This window comes from Gavialis gangeticus, unplaced genomic scaffold, assembly GCF_001723915.1.
Source record: "Gavialis gangeticus isolate Ggan-Ray unplaced genomic scaffold, GavGan_comp1, whole genome shotgun sequence".
NCBI classification, from domain to species: Eukaryota; Metazoa; Chordata; order Crocodylia; family Gavialidae; genus Gavialis; species Gavialis gangeticus.
In genome coordinates this window covers 24411016-24425251 of record NW_017729011.1, presented here as the reverse complement: position 1 = coordinate 24425251, position 14236 = coordinate 24411016, and the positions used below count along the sequence as shown (strand labels likewise).

Here is a 14236-nt window from a genome sequence, read left to right as displayed (position 1 = left end):
TGTTTTTTTTTTTTTTTTTTTTTTTTTTTTAAATTTTTTTAAAAATAATTTTAAGAGATGAAGCCATTGTACCTGTGACGTACTGTGATGGTGGAACTTTCTGCTGTCTTGCTGTTAATTAGATTCTCAGTGATGACTTCCTACTATCTACTGACTCCTTGAGTTTTTTGTTTTCTAGCTTTTAGTTTTGATAAAGAGAGGGAATACTCATGTTTGCATAATTTGATACTTATTTGTTATTTTGGGGTTGGTTGCTTCTTTATAGGTCTCTGCTACAATAATGTTTAAAAACCTCTTCCCTAGAATCTGAGCTGGCAATGCTGAGCAGAAATCCTGTCTTGCATTTGATGCTTGTTCTTGAGCCTGGCCCCTCATGCACCTGACCTTGGAAGTGCATGGTACTGTGGAGATAGCCACAGTGATTTAGAAGAGCCTGTGATATGGCCCCTAATTCTCCACCATTCTAATGAGCTCTTCAGAATTTCTTTTGATTTTCTTTTTAATGGAGGAATCTTCACATTTCAAAGGGAAGCATATTTATTGTAAAAATCTCATTCATTAGCAGTGCCTCAGAATTAGATAAGAAACAGCTGCTTTTTGTTGGGGGGAAACAGTCTCACCTTATCTTTTAAACCCTTACTGTGCTGGCCAGAAGAAAATAAAAAATCAGCTAAAATGTTAAAGCTTTCCTTGTTTTCTTACTGAATGCTTTGCACTAATATAAATGCATTTGTTTATTCCAGGTTTTTGGGGCAATTTAATTCTTCTGAAACAGCTACACTCCTTTAAGCACAGGAGGTCACTTTAATAAATCTCTTCTTGTGATATATAATGCATAATCTGTTTGTTTATGCATTCACTGGAGGCAAACCACTGTATGCTGCTGGAGATGAAAGTGAAGCCATGATATTTTCACGCAGTTTAAAGTCCCATACTATACAGTCAGTGAGCACTTTGCTGTTGCATGTGAAATGAAAACCTTGGGCTGAAGTCATGCAATGGTGTTTCAGTCGCTTCCCTCAATTGGGGGGGGGTGTGTGTGTGGGTGTGTGTGGGTGTAAAATCTGAAATTGTGTAATTGAATGGTTTAGTAGAGAAGACACAGGAAGAGCATGATGGAATTTAGAATACCATTCAGTTTTCACCAACATCTTCTCATTTCCTGAAGTTGAGCTTGGCAAGTACAAACAATTGAAATTTTATTTTCGGAGTTTGCTGCATTAAGCTTGTTAAGCTTTTTAACAATTAGTATCAAGTTGCATTGTCTATAAAAGTTGGCTTTCCTTCCTTTATATGCAGGAGCAAATGTGTGCATGCTCACACATGCACATGCCTGTTTCAAGCTGAAGGAGTGTTTAAACTGGGGGCCTGAGGTTCCCTTCATAGGTTCAGAAGGGACCTCAGTACAGGTCTTTTTGCCTTAAATCTCTGTCCCTCCAAACTGGTCAGGTGACTGAACTAAATAGTGAGCATTTCTAGATATATAGATATAATGAAACTGTCCACCCTGACCCACGTAAATCTCATGCTTCATTTCAGCGGTCATGATGGATTCAGTAGAGCTGGAACCCCTTCATGAAGAGCCGGAATAATCCTCTTGGGGATGTTGGTGCCATTTACAGACTCTGGGGAACAAATATCTGGGACCTTTTTACCCCGGGCCTACTTTGTGACTGTTTGGTGCAAGGACTGACCCACTGGGCTTGCTGACACTTTGTAGGCACTTGTGTTTTATTTGTGATTAGTGGGAACAGTTAAACTTTGGCTCAGTAAGATAAGCTGAGACGTTTGTAAAAGACGACGTGTTAGCTTCTGCATGTTTGCCTAATGACAGATTTCAGATTCTTATTACTGTTGCTATCCTTTATGTTATTAGAGCATATTAAATCCTGTAGGCTTAAGTCTTGTCCAATTAGTTAACTAAGAACAATACGTAGCATACCCTCAGCCAGCAACGCATATGGAATTATTTGTAGTTTTTTAGCTTTAAAGAGTTGCTCATTGAAGAACAACTTAGAGAAATGCTGCTGACACATTTATGTTCCACATCTTTCTCCCCACCCCTCCCTTTAGCTTTTAATGCAGTCTTTGAAATAGTCACCGTCTTTCCTCTCTCTCAATCCTAGTGATAAATCTGAAAAAATAATAATTATTTCTATTAACCTCCAGAGTAATTGTATGACAAGCATGACTCTAAAGGTAATTATTAAGTGTACATGTATGTTTAGAATATTTTTTTTCTCTCTGGCCGGCACAGTAAATGCCTTTGATGTTACTGAACTTCCTCTAACCTTAGAGATCAGGAATGCTAGAAATACTAGTAACTGAATGAATATTATTTCTACAAGTGTATATCTTTTTGTTTTTTCTCTGTACGTCACTTTTATATAATTGTACGGACCTTGTGGGTGGCATGAAACTTTTATGGTTTAAAAGCTGTCTCTCCTGAAATGCATTAGGGAAAGCAACCTGATGTGACTTTTGTATTTCAAGCAATTTCAAAAGGCCTCAATTTATGCTGCTCTTAACAATGTTAGAGGTGTATTCTGCCATAAGCTATACACTTGTGAGTCCTACTGCCTAAAAACTATATGTGGACAGCATTTGGCCTTACCTCTGAACTGAAATGGGGTATGTCCTTTGCCTGAAACCAGTACTTGCTGTTTGTGTACACTTGTTTCCATTCCAGTAAATACTGTACAGGACCACTTCATGACAGGGAGGTGTTCCCCAAAAATAACTCTCATTTTAGACAAACGCTAGCTTGTTTACTATACTAAGAATTAAGTTCCTTCAGCATTTCTGTGGGGGAGAGAGGAGACACATGGATGCACTTCGCTTCCCAGTGGCATTCCTGCTAACCATTACAGGACTCAGCATTTCAAAGAAAAAATTCAGTTCAGACCGAGCTTACTTCCTCCTTGCAGAAGGGTGGGAGAGAGAGATGCCAGAATGAGTGTCAAAAATTTGTGTGCATCTTTTCCAACTGGCTACAGATGAAAAGTCCTCTTGCTTTACCTCCCCCGTACTATCTTAATATAATATACTCCACCTCTGGAGTGCAGTTCTTCTAGGAGGCCATAACATATGCTCTTAAGTTTGCTGCCAGGGTGAAACAAGACGCTTTATTTCCATATGTTAAAACATACAAGTGGAATAATAAGTTGAAAAACTAGGAAGCTGAATTGGCCACAGCACAGTATTTTCATCTGTGTAACAGCTAATGTTGGGTGATGACATTTTCTGCTCAGTGCGACTCTTGAAGTGTAGCTTGGCCAACTGGGACCCGTGCTGGCTGCAGACTTGTCCCCCTGCAGCTGCTGGTGTGGCAGATGCCGAGTGGCTCCCATTCACATACTGCTTACTGCTACTGGAGGGTTAGAATACAAAAGTCCATATTTCTGAATATTGCAAATCTTCTATCCTTTTCACGCTAAACCTTTTGTTAACCACAGACATTTTGCCTACAGTGACTGTAGGGACTCTTTTTTCCTCTCTTTTGCTGGATATGCTGTAATTCCCATTTGTTTCTACCTAAAATTGGAACTTTGCCATGATGGTTTGCATGTCATTTTCATGGGTTTTTGCCTCCAAGTTTTTTAAATACACTATTTTGAAAACATTTGAGTTAAAAGCTGCAGTACAATTTAGTTGTCTTAAGCTTCTGATCTTAATCACTGCGACACATGTAACTAATGATGTTTTGTATTTTCAAGGAGTGCACTAAAAAGGTGATGACATATGAGTTACTGAATAAGGTACTGTGCAACTTGTCTAGTAGAGTTTGTGCAGACCTAGTATAACATAAAAAGTAGTTTTTCCTGTGCCCATATTTGCTTATTTTTATATAAATAAGCATGCTTCCTTCAGACTGGCCCGTCTCCAGCTATGTGGCTGGATTACATGCTGAGATTTCTGTGGGGCAGAAAAGCAGAGTGCAAAACTTATCTTTTTTTTTCTAGACTGGAAAGAGCAGTGTAACTTGATTTTTTTTTTTTTTTTTAAGTGATTTATGGCAAATATTGCCATGGTACCACTTTAGAAATATGAAAGACACTGTGTTGAGAGTATAGTCCCAAAATAAGAGCATTTCAGGGTCAACAGCAATGTTGACTTACTGCTTATGTTGTTTATTGTCCAGTAACATCCTGATTTATGCACACTGGAGTCTTTGAACTTCAACTGTTGTGAACAATCTTTAGTCTATTGCTTATTTTAGTGCTGGTTGAACTAGGACACTTTTTTTTTTTTCTTTCTGTGGTGCTCTGGGCAATTTCACTGCCGAGCGCTTCCCTTCCTTTGTTTAACCTATGACCTGTGAAAACAAGAGTTAATCAAAAGTTCTAAGGTAGCTAAGAGGAAGGGGAAGTGTTCGGTTACAAATTAAATATGAGCAAGTCATAAGCCATAAATCCTCCATAGTGCTACCAGTTGTGCTACTTAAGTCGCATGTGGTACAGAGTGTTTTGGTTATAAATTCACCCTCCATGTTCTTAGGTTTCTTTTTTAAGAATATGTGGTAAATAGACTTTCTCCAATGTAAAATGCAAATTTTTGTCTTTAAGATACTATCTAAAAGCAGAGGTCACAGCTACTTTTTTTCACTCTCTTGGTGGATTTAGTTAAATTAGTTAAAGCTGAAAGAGTTCTGCCTCTATTGATGAACGAGTGATAAACATGTTGCATGGTAAAACTTGAAGCAAAGAGGACAAATGAGTCTGAGGCAGCCAGGCAGTTTCCATGTGAGAGATTTTGAATGGTATCGTGGCAAAGGAACGAAGCAAGGGCTGGAGTGAACGTACAGGGACCTTCCCCGTGACAGAAGAAACTGTAGCCTTGTCGCACTGTTAGCCCTTCACTGTAACATAAAATGATATTTTAAGTGTTAATGATAACTGGATCAGTGGTTTGTATGAAAATAAAAAGACTCGGCTATTTATTGAGAGAAGCCCTGAAACTGCTCTCAGTACTTCTGAATTTTCCGTTGTTGTTTATGCCTTGGAAATTTTTGCATCAGTTCCTAAAGGTAAAAAAGTATGAGAGGGGTTTGTGTAGTATACAACTCAAGTTAAACGCGCTGTCCTGTAAGCTTTGCTTTGATGCACTGCTCCTTCTCAGTGGCTACCAGAAGTGCATCATGGTAATGGAAGGAGCTCGCGTACGTACCTACACACCATGGAATGAACGATGGCCTCGTGCAAAAATGCTATTCCTGGATTATCTTGGAGTTCACAAATAGAAATTCAGTGCATTTTGGTGATTTCAAACAAGTGACCTTTTAAATGTCTCTCTCACGTTATACCGTTAATTAGCCAAGGCATGGAGCATATTTTACAGCGAGAACTTTTTACAAATCTCTGTAGGAAAAAAGCAGGCTTTTTGCATGTATAACTACAGTTGCCAGTCCCAAGCATATATGATCTGAACTGCTCCACCACTTGGTCTGCCTCTTTCTGCAATAGAGATGATCCTTGCAGTGCTTTAGAGTTCCATGTGGCCTGTTAAGGTGCATTTTGAATGTGTTTTAAAAAAAGAACTGGAACTATTTTTGTTGCATTTCACTTGTAAAATGACGTTCATGTCATCAGCCAACAAATGAGGCGGTAACCCACCCCCCACCGCTAAGACAAAAGTAAAACAGGTCACAAATCCTAAAAATATCCATGGGCTACTAGAATACAAGTAATAACTTGTTCGTTACTAAATGTGACCCTACAAGCAAACTTCATTCATGAAACCTATTGGAAGGTTGAACATGCACCCACCCACCAGTCCCATATCTGTTATGAAATAAAGCTCGCATTTGTACTGTTGAAGGGTCATTAGAATCTGGACTTTGAATCTGAATCACCAAGGCAGGGGGTTCCTGTCACATCTCAAAACTCATGCCGTTGCGGGTTTTGGGGTTGTTGGCAGAGGTAAAAATTAAATTTAACACTACTGGGGTAAGAAGAAAAAATGTTGTTTTTCCACACACACAGTATGCTTGTAGCATATTCATTTCGCTGTGTGTCTTGAATTTCTGACACTTGCCAGATTTGCTCATCACAGCATACAAACAATCCATAACCCATATCCTTGGTCCTTTACCCTTCAAGCACCCAGGAGTTGAGCTATACAGTTTGTCCTGAAGGCCTGAAGTTATAGGCAGGGCATAAATAGAGGCGTAAAAACTGAAGAATATGTAACAAACTTTGCAGATGTCTAAATAAAACAGCGGAAAGAAATGGAAAGAGGAAGACAGCTTCCTAAACATGCCACTTCGTGAGTGCCTGATCCCAACTCCCTTGGGTAGTTCCAGATGTTCCTTTTCACTCTTTACAGTGAGGCGTATGGTTCATTGGGTTGGGTGTTAATCTGAGACTCCAGAGTCTTGGGCCCAAGTCCATGCTTAGCCACAGACCTCTCGATAACATACTGCTTTCTGATTTAGCCGTGCTATTATAAGGGTGAATGTTACAATTGTAAGGTGCTTTGGTACTATGGTAGGTACGGTCGTATAAAGTCCTGAGAGATGCTGTGTTGTGCTGTTGTTCAAATGGTTTAGCACAAAAGACTGGCAGATACATTGATTAAAAAAAATTAAGCAGCATGAACATGCATTGCACTGGACTGCAGTGGTTTTTAAATATGGGCTTAAACTTTATGAATGGGAAAGAGCACTCAGTTCTGTAAAATTTACTTTGTAGGTGGCATTTGGTAAATTGCTGAAAGATAAGGTCAGGGGTTGCACAGAAAATGCTGGAGAGTTGCACTGTGGAGGTGTCATTACACTTAAAGGCATTGCTACCAGCAAATACATTCCAGAGTGATAACAAAAGGGGTTCAGTCCTTTCCAAGCAAATAGTTTGCCTCAATTGCAGGAATAATTTGAGAGAGAGAGGCCTAGTCTTTTCTCTGTCACAATAATTAAACATGTATTGAGAAAAAAATGCCCTTCTTTCCAAAGCAGAGGATCTGGGAACGTGAGGGCTTTTTGTTTTAGTGGGAGGCTGTCAGGAAGTTAACAGAATGCAGAGACTGAATTGTGACAACCTTTATCGCATTCAATATTTGAGCCCGTGGATGTCTGAATGTCAGAGAAGTGTGCCCCTTCTGTGTGCCTTCTCTCCCTGCTGATCCATGTGTTGTTGCATCTCCATGCTTTGCTGAAGGAAGGTCCTCTTGTTTTTGTATTTGTCCGTTGTAGGCCATTGCTCTTATTCATTTTGATACTGTTTCAGGAAAAGTATGTCACCACTTCCTACTCTAATTCTAAGCCTTTAAAATGAACAGGCCACCCTCCCAGCCTGGTTATCTGAACTTGAATCAAGCATCTTTTCTCATTTCTAAAAGCAAAATAAGGGAAATAGAAGCCTGTTGAAATTACAGCTGCTTCCCCATAGCTCCATGTGGCACAAATAAGCAGGACTGTCTCAGGATAACTGTTGAAGACAGGAAGCCTTCTGCATTTAGACCCAGAACAGAGGGGCAATGCAGGGCTCCTGGGATTCCCCAGTGGTTACATAAAGCTTGGTTAGAGGGTCCAGAGTCCATTTGTGAAAGCTTAGCAAACTGAGCACTGGGCCTTGCTTTGTGTGGTTGATAGGAAAGCTTATAGAAAACCATACGTGAATCATTTAGGCCAGTGATTCTCAACCAGGGCATCCTGAGGCCCTTTCAAGGTCACTGTGAGGTGCTACATAAAATTGGTACTGGTAGATGTGTTAACACCTCCATATATGATTCCCAAGATAAGCCCGGAGATTACAAATCGGAATCCATAATGTCAAAAGCGTTCTGACCTGTTCTGGTTTTCCTGAGTTCTTTGCCGCAGAAGAATTGCTCTATTATTTTTCAGTTATCAAAAAATTAGTAAAGGCTAAGAACTGGGATTTTTTAAAAGGGGTCTCGCATCTAGCAAGGTTGAGAGCCACAGCCAAATGGCAGCTGTCCTGATTTCAGGATAACTTGTGCTGTGCCCTTTTTCCAAGAAGAGCATGTGCCACCCCTACCTTCCTAGGCACGGTGGCACCTGACAGTCTGCTGTTGTCTTATGCTAGCTTCAGAGTACAAAGCCTCAGCAGGTCTCCCAAACTACAGGTCCTCATCTTTCAACCTGGAACAATCTTCTTCAAAACCATAAGATGAGCAAGGAGTTAATGTTGGGCTGTGAATTTTGTGGGGAAGACAGGTTAAAAAAGGAGGAGAAATGATAGGCTGGGACCGTAACCACTTCCACCCTGAGAGAAGAGGGAGCAGGGAGCGAGCAAGTGCGGTAGAACCGGCTGCCTGCCTTCCCCCTCCACAAGCCGTATGCCGAGCGACCGCTAGTTCAGGCGTTTTAGAAATGTGTAAATATAAATATTTATCTGCACTTTTTGTATACAGAAAAACTATTTACTAGCAGCTGAGTGACAGAGTTGAACTGGAATTTGGATCCAATGTCCTTGCAGGCAACTGAATAAAACCTATAGAGTTGGCATGCTTGGCCTAATGAAGCAATACAGGAAACTCTGTTGGCTCTGTAGCAAGATAAAGTTCAGCTGTGAACCCTGGCCTCCCAACAAGGGAAAACAGTGGCTCTTTGAAGAGGGATACAACCCGACTTTGGTTTCAAAGCTTCAACACTGCCATCATTAGATACGCATCAGTCAGTGCAAAAAGGTGCCGGGAAACTGTTCTGTCACAGCCAGCCGAACTCTGGAGCAAAGTGACTTAGACGAGAATATTGGCTGATCTTTTTCTAAAGGCCTTTCTCATCGCAGATGGTAATTAAACCATGAAATAGCTTATTCTGAAAAGTGATGTTTGGGCACATCCTATATACAGATCTTTGCATGAAGGTGCGGTGCAGCTGCACTAGACATTAAAATCTCTTGTGCTGTCATATATTTAACAAGTTTAAAACAGAAAAGTAAAATTCTTAATGCGCTAGAGTCTCATTCTCCTTATTAAAAAACATTTTTTTTAAATGGCTTTTTTCAGCTAAGGATGCCCGCCTGCTTAAGTCTAATTCAGTACGTTTTCCCTGAAATCGGTCCTCTTTCAGATTGTTAGCTTGTTTTACTCGGCCTTTCTTTTGATGAATGCCTTGCAATGCTAGTGTGGGTTTGTTTACCAAATTCTTAATCTCTGTGCAGGAATCTTGCTCCGAGAGGATTTTCTTGTTACTATTATAATGGCTTTTAACTCTACTGAGGTTTATTTAACTAAACGGGAAGAGAGAAACTTATCATCTGTCTAATCCCTCTTGAATGTTTACATTATGATGCCAAGCTAAGTGCTGTTTAAAGTGGTAATTGTCTTTCTCTTTGCTGTACTCAATATGCGGTTCCTAAAGTTGCTTGAAACATATTAACGTAAGTGATAATACTGTCATATAAAGTGAAAAGTTAAGTTGCTTATCAGTATATTTTGATAAGCTACTTAAATTTTACAGTAGCATTTGCAGGCTTCAAACACATGTTAGTGGTGGAATGCTGTTCACTTTATCTGTCATGTATATTGCCTCTCACTTCATTTATTACTACAAGCTGTACAGTTAGTAATCGTGGGGGCACGGATTTCTTTATGGTTGGAAGGGTGTAGGCATATTGTGTAAAAGCTTTTTACATCTTGTCCAGCTGTACCAAAAAATATACTCTTATTTGTTTCACAAGGTCTCTGTGATTTAGAAGAATAATCACTGTATGCTTCATACTCTTAGCTTGCCTTTTCACTATAGCTGAGGAGAAACTCCTTGCAGTAATTGAAAAATATGAATTAAGACAAAAACTGTGCAATAGAAGCATGGTACAAAATCCCAGCCAAGAATCTTACAGCATGGACTAGTGCCTTAGCTGTCTGTCTTTGTTTGCATGCTGTGGAAAGTCCCTTAGAAAGCATGGCACTATTAGATAGACATGTTGAGTGAAAAAGCTGCATATTTTTCATCATGTTCATGTCTTTCAAAGTTGATGCTTTGTTACCAGTTATGTTATAAATTAGGTGCATTTGCATTCTAAGTAAGAAATGCTGCTTGGTCTAAATGGAACTTGCATAAATGGAGTGATACAGGATGCTGGAGAAGATATCACGGTCATAGTTCTGTCCATTCATTTTTAAAATATTTTTTAAAAATATGCAGCTCTTATTGCTAACTTAAAAAAAGCTGAAGGCAGGATTTGGTAATAGAGCAACCTCCCTATTTTAAGGCCCCAGCAGCTACACTGAAGGCCAGTAATGATGCATGGTCTACAGGGAATAAAATTGACTAAAATATCCAACATGAATATCTGTCCGATATGAATTCATAAGCAATTTCAGAGTATTGTAACCTAGTATCTAGACAGTGACATCTTCCATAGGGATCACTGGTTGGTAGCCTTCACAGTGAGGATGACTTTCTGTGATCTTCCAGCAGGGATCTGTCTGATTACACCTGCTTTTCTCCAGTGCCACATGGTTGGCTGGTAGTGGGCGTGGGTGTTGGGAGCTCTGCCTTGAAAGGAGCCCTGAGGCACGTTGGCTAAGCCGTGCTGCAGTGCCACGCTGGTGAGAGGGAGAGCCAGGAGGGTGGTTCATCCTTCCAGACATACCTGCCTGCCTATGATTATATTTATTTTCAAGTATCTTCAAGTGGTTCTTTTCCATTTTTGTGTTTTAGTTATCTCCCATGGTTTGAAGTCTTCTATAAGCTGCTCAACGTCTTGGCAGATTATACAACAAAAGGACAGGTACTATTCTAAACGCTTTCATTTTCCAAAGATCAAATATACTAGAGGGTAAAAACTATCTATGTGGGAATTACTGTCATCAGAGAATGCCCAGAGGCTAAGTATTATGCAGCACTATAGAGTGAATTTGTGCCATTTGGGTACTTTAATGCAAAAGAGCTTTGAGAAGAAAATCTAATTGTGTTTCCATGAGCATATAAAGACTTCAGTGAGTGTAGGACAGATCTCTTCCCTAAACTTTTTTGTGGTAGCCTGAATACCAGTTTAAAACCAAGTCTGAGGCAGAAGTCTTTTCTGTGTCACTCATTCTTTTCCCCTTAAGCTTTTAGGATTCATTCTGGTGCTTCTGAATTTAAAGCAAGTGAAATGAAAGTCAAGTTCCCTCACTGATATCATGTTAAAAATGTGAAGCGAGATGTTAAGGCTCAGTTCTAGGACAGAAGCTGGAACTTAGTGGTCCGTAGGTTGATTGCAGCACCTACCCTAAAGCATATTTCAGGTATATAAAATAGAGCCGGTGTAACCATAATAAGTCTAGTTATGGTACTGCTCTGACTTTTATTACATTTTTCTCAGTCATGGTTATATCTTACATTTATCAAACTTTTACAAATTTGAAGAGAGGGAACACTTGCTTTCTTATAATGATGTCTCCAGCTCAAGGCAAGTAATTACTGTTATGCAGCAGTTGCTATGGAAGCTAGCCCTCCCTGGTTTCGGAGCATATGTAATGCATTGGATGGTGCCCCAATAGGTTTCTTGAAGCATAGGCAAATGTAGAAACCTACATGTGGGAAGATATATTTTGTTCTAAAAAGTATTTTCTATCACAAGGATATTTGCATAGAGAAAGGTGTTGTTTCTTCAGTCTGAAATGTAAATAATTTTTGGCAACTGTTCCTTGTATGTACAAGTACTGTAGCCCCAAAGCACTTGCAAACTCTGACCTTTCCATCTTACAGCCTGGACTGCAAGGTCATTTTATTGCTTGGTTTTCCTTTGTTAAGCTGATCTTTCTTGTTTCAGGACTGTCAGAGGAATGAGTTTCTAGAAGTGCTTCATAAACTTCCCATCCCTGATCCAGGAGCACCTGTTCATCTCGGCGTGGTAAGTGAAGTAGAGCAGTAGTGAATTAGGGAGGCATGTTTTCATTTCTTACAATAGTAAGAGGAAAAATGTCAAAACAAGTCTGTTGCTTTTTTGCAGTTTACAGCCTGTTACGTCCTTGGGGCCGGGAGCTACGGACTTTCTTTTCCCTTTAGGACTCCAAAGGGCGCCTCTCAGTGCAGCTCCGAATCGGCTCCAAGGGTCCACTCAGCAGCATGATGCTCCCGTGCGTGGGGTTTGTGGTTGTGCCTCTAGCTATTCAGTCCCTGCTGGTACACACTAGGAGCAAGACTGGAAAGCAAGCTCAGGCTCTTGCCTGGAAGAGCAACGCTTTGAGCATGAACCATTTGGTTAACACATGATTTCTGATTCCATCATCCCCACTCCAGCCTCAGCTCAATCCTTATTTCTCCTCACAAATAACATTGCATTGAAGCTTTACTTTTTTGTCACAATCTTTAATGAGATCATCCTGGAAGAACTCATGATTTTGGTTGGTGCTTAGTGGGCCTTTTAAGGCTAAAGTTTTTTTGTTTTTTAGTCGGTCTCTTGCAGAATAGCCTCATCTTCTGGGAAGCGTTTGCAAAATTGGAAAGCTGCAGTGAAAAATGCAGAGAACACCTTTTTCTTGTGTGCTCTTTAGTCTTTCAGGATTTGCATTAGGGCTGCTGATGCCCAGCTGTAGCTACATTTGTCTGTCTCTTCCCTCCCTTCCTGTTCCCTCTCTCTCTGTTTCCTCCCTTTTACCCCCTTGTTTTCAAACCAACTGCTGGCTATGAACAGCTGGCTATGAACAGCTCATCACTTCACCCTGTAATGTCAGTCGACAGGTACCAGTTGTTTGGCCTTGCTCGGTCACCAGCTGGCCGTAGAGCTGTCCCAGTCTTATTGAGGCTTGCTGTTGTAGGAACGCCATGTCTGTCTGACCTAGACGACAGGCTGTCCCAGAAGCAGATGATCCATTGGGGTGTTTCAGTTGTTTCTTACCAGTGGTTTCGAGGAATGCTGTTGGGCTCTCTTTTTCTCAAACATTTTGTGGGCAGCGGAGCAGGAAAGGATATTAAAGGACAGTCTAGGGGACAGTCTAAGGACCACTTTTATTTTGGGCTTTTTAAGCATTTTAGTTTAGCCATTGACCAGCCAATAAATCTGCAGGAGCTTAACCAGCAGACTGCATGCTGAACACTTACCTTCATATTCCATTTCCTCTCCTATTTTTGTGTTCTTTCCAAAACAGGGAGGTCGTAGGATGCTAAAGTTTGCATTATGCTGGTTGTAACAGTTTCAATTCCTATGTGCTCCAGGCCATACATTATTCATGAGGCGTGGAAATGTCTAATATTGTTATACACAATAAAGCTTTGACTTGTGAAAATGCAAGAAGTGTAACATCCTAGGAATACTACAACCCAAAATAAAAGGATTGGCTTTATAATAAATCATTTAACTTAAACTGAATAATTAATTGTGACATTATAAAGATGTATAATTAATATAAAGTTCTAATTATAACATTAATGTAATAGCATTTAAAATTAATATGAATTTATACACACATACCAGGTCTCTTTTCCTAATCCTAAAAACAAGAATAATTTGCTCTATCAAAATGGCTAATAAAATAGTTTTCTGGACTAAAAAGCAGTAAAACTTACCATTAAACAATGTGAAAAGGTGTGAAGCATCATGGAACTGGAAAACCTAGATGGCCATTGGTAAAATGATATTCAGATATAATATAAAAACTTGACAATTTTATACAAGTTATCCAGTTAAGGATGGATGTGGTTGTTTGAATGATTTAACAGGCTGAAGGTTTTTTTCTCTTTTCTTTTAAAATGACCATAAAAACATAAAGGCAGGTCCCTTGTTTTGGCACTAGAAGGATGTTAAGAAAAAAAATATAGTTTTCATCCTTCAAAGACATGTGCATGTGCCGAACTTTGCACATGATGAGAAGTCCTGTTGGAATTAAGATATATGTCTTTGCAGTGCCGGGCACTAAACATTAATGCAGATTACCTCTGATACTGATAGCAGTTGCCTTGCATCTGGTAGTTGAAACCTCCATTATCATGTGCATTAGTTGCTCCAGATTTATTAGCATTGTGCAGAAACATAACCATGGCTGTAAAAAGTGATAGAAATCCTATGAATAGGATTGGTGGCCATTTGGAAAGTCATCAAGAAGGAAACCTTCCTATAACAAAGCCAGTGTAGTGGAGAAATTAAACAAAAACAAACACCACCAACTTCCAAGGAAGGTGGTGCAGGCTCCTACCCTGGGCGTTTTTAAGAAGAGGTTAGATGAACACCGTGCTGGGGTCGTTTGACCCCAGTACTCTTTCCTGCCATGGCAGGGGGTTGGACTAGATGATCTTCTCAGGTCCCTTCCGACCCTAGAAACTATGAAACTATGAAAACAAAAAACA

The 14236-nt window shown here is 39.9% G+C and overlaps 1 protein-coding gene across 4 annotated transcripts in view; it reads left to right on the top strand.

The window, feature by feature from the left end:
• DENND1A (DENN domain containing 1A) overlaps positions 1-14236 on the top strand; it is a 344343-nt gene that overhangs the window by 155587 nt on the left and 174520 nt on the right. For all 4 annotated transcript variants that reach the window (XM_019510878.1, XM_019510876.1, XM_019510880.1 and 1 more), the window contains exons 6-7: positions 10628-10697; positions 11724-11804. In XM_019510878.1, coding sequence (XP_019366423.1) covers positions 10628-10697; positions 11724-11804 — 151 coding nt within the window. The remainder of the gene's footprint in view (positions 1-10627; positions 10698-11723; positions 11805-14236) is intronic.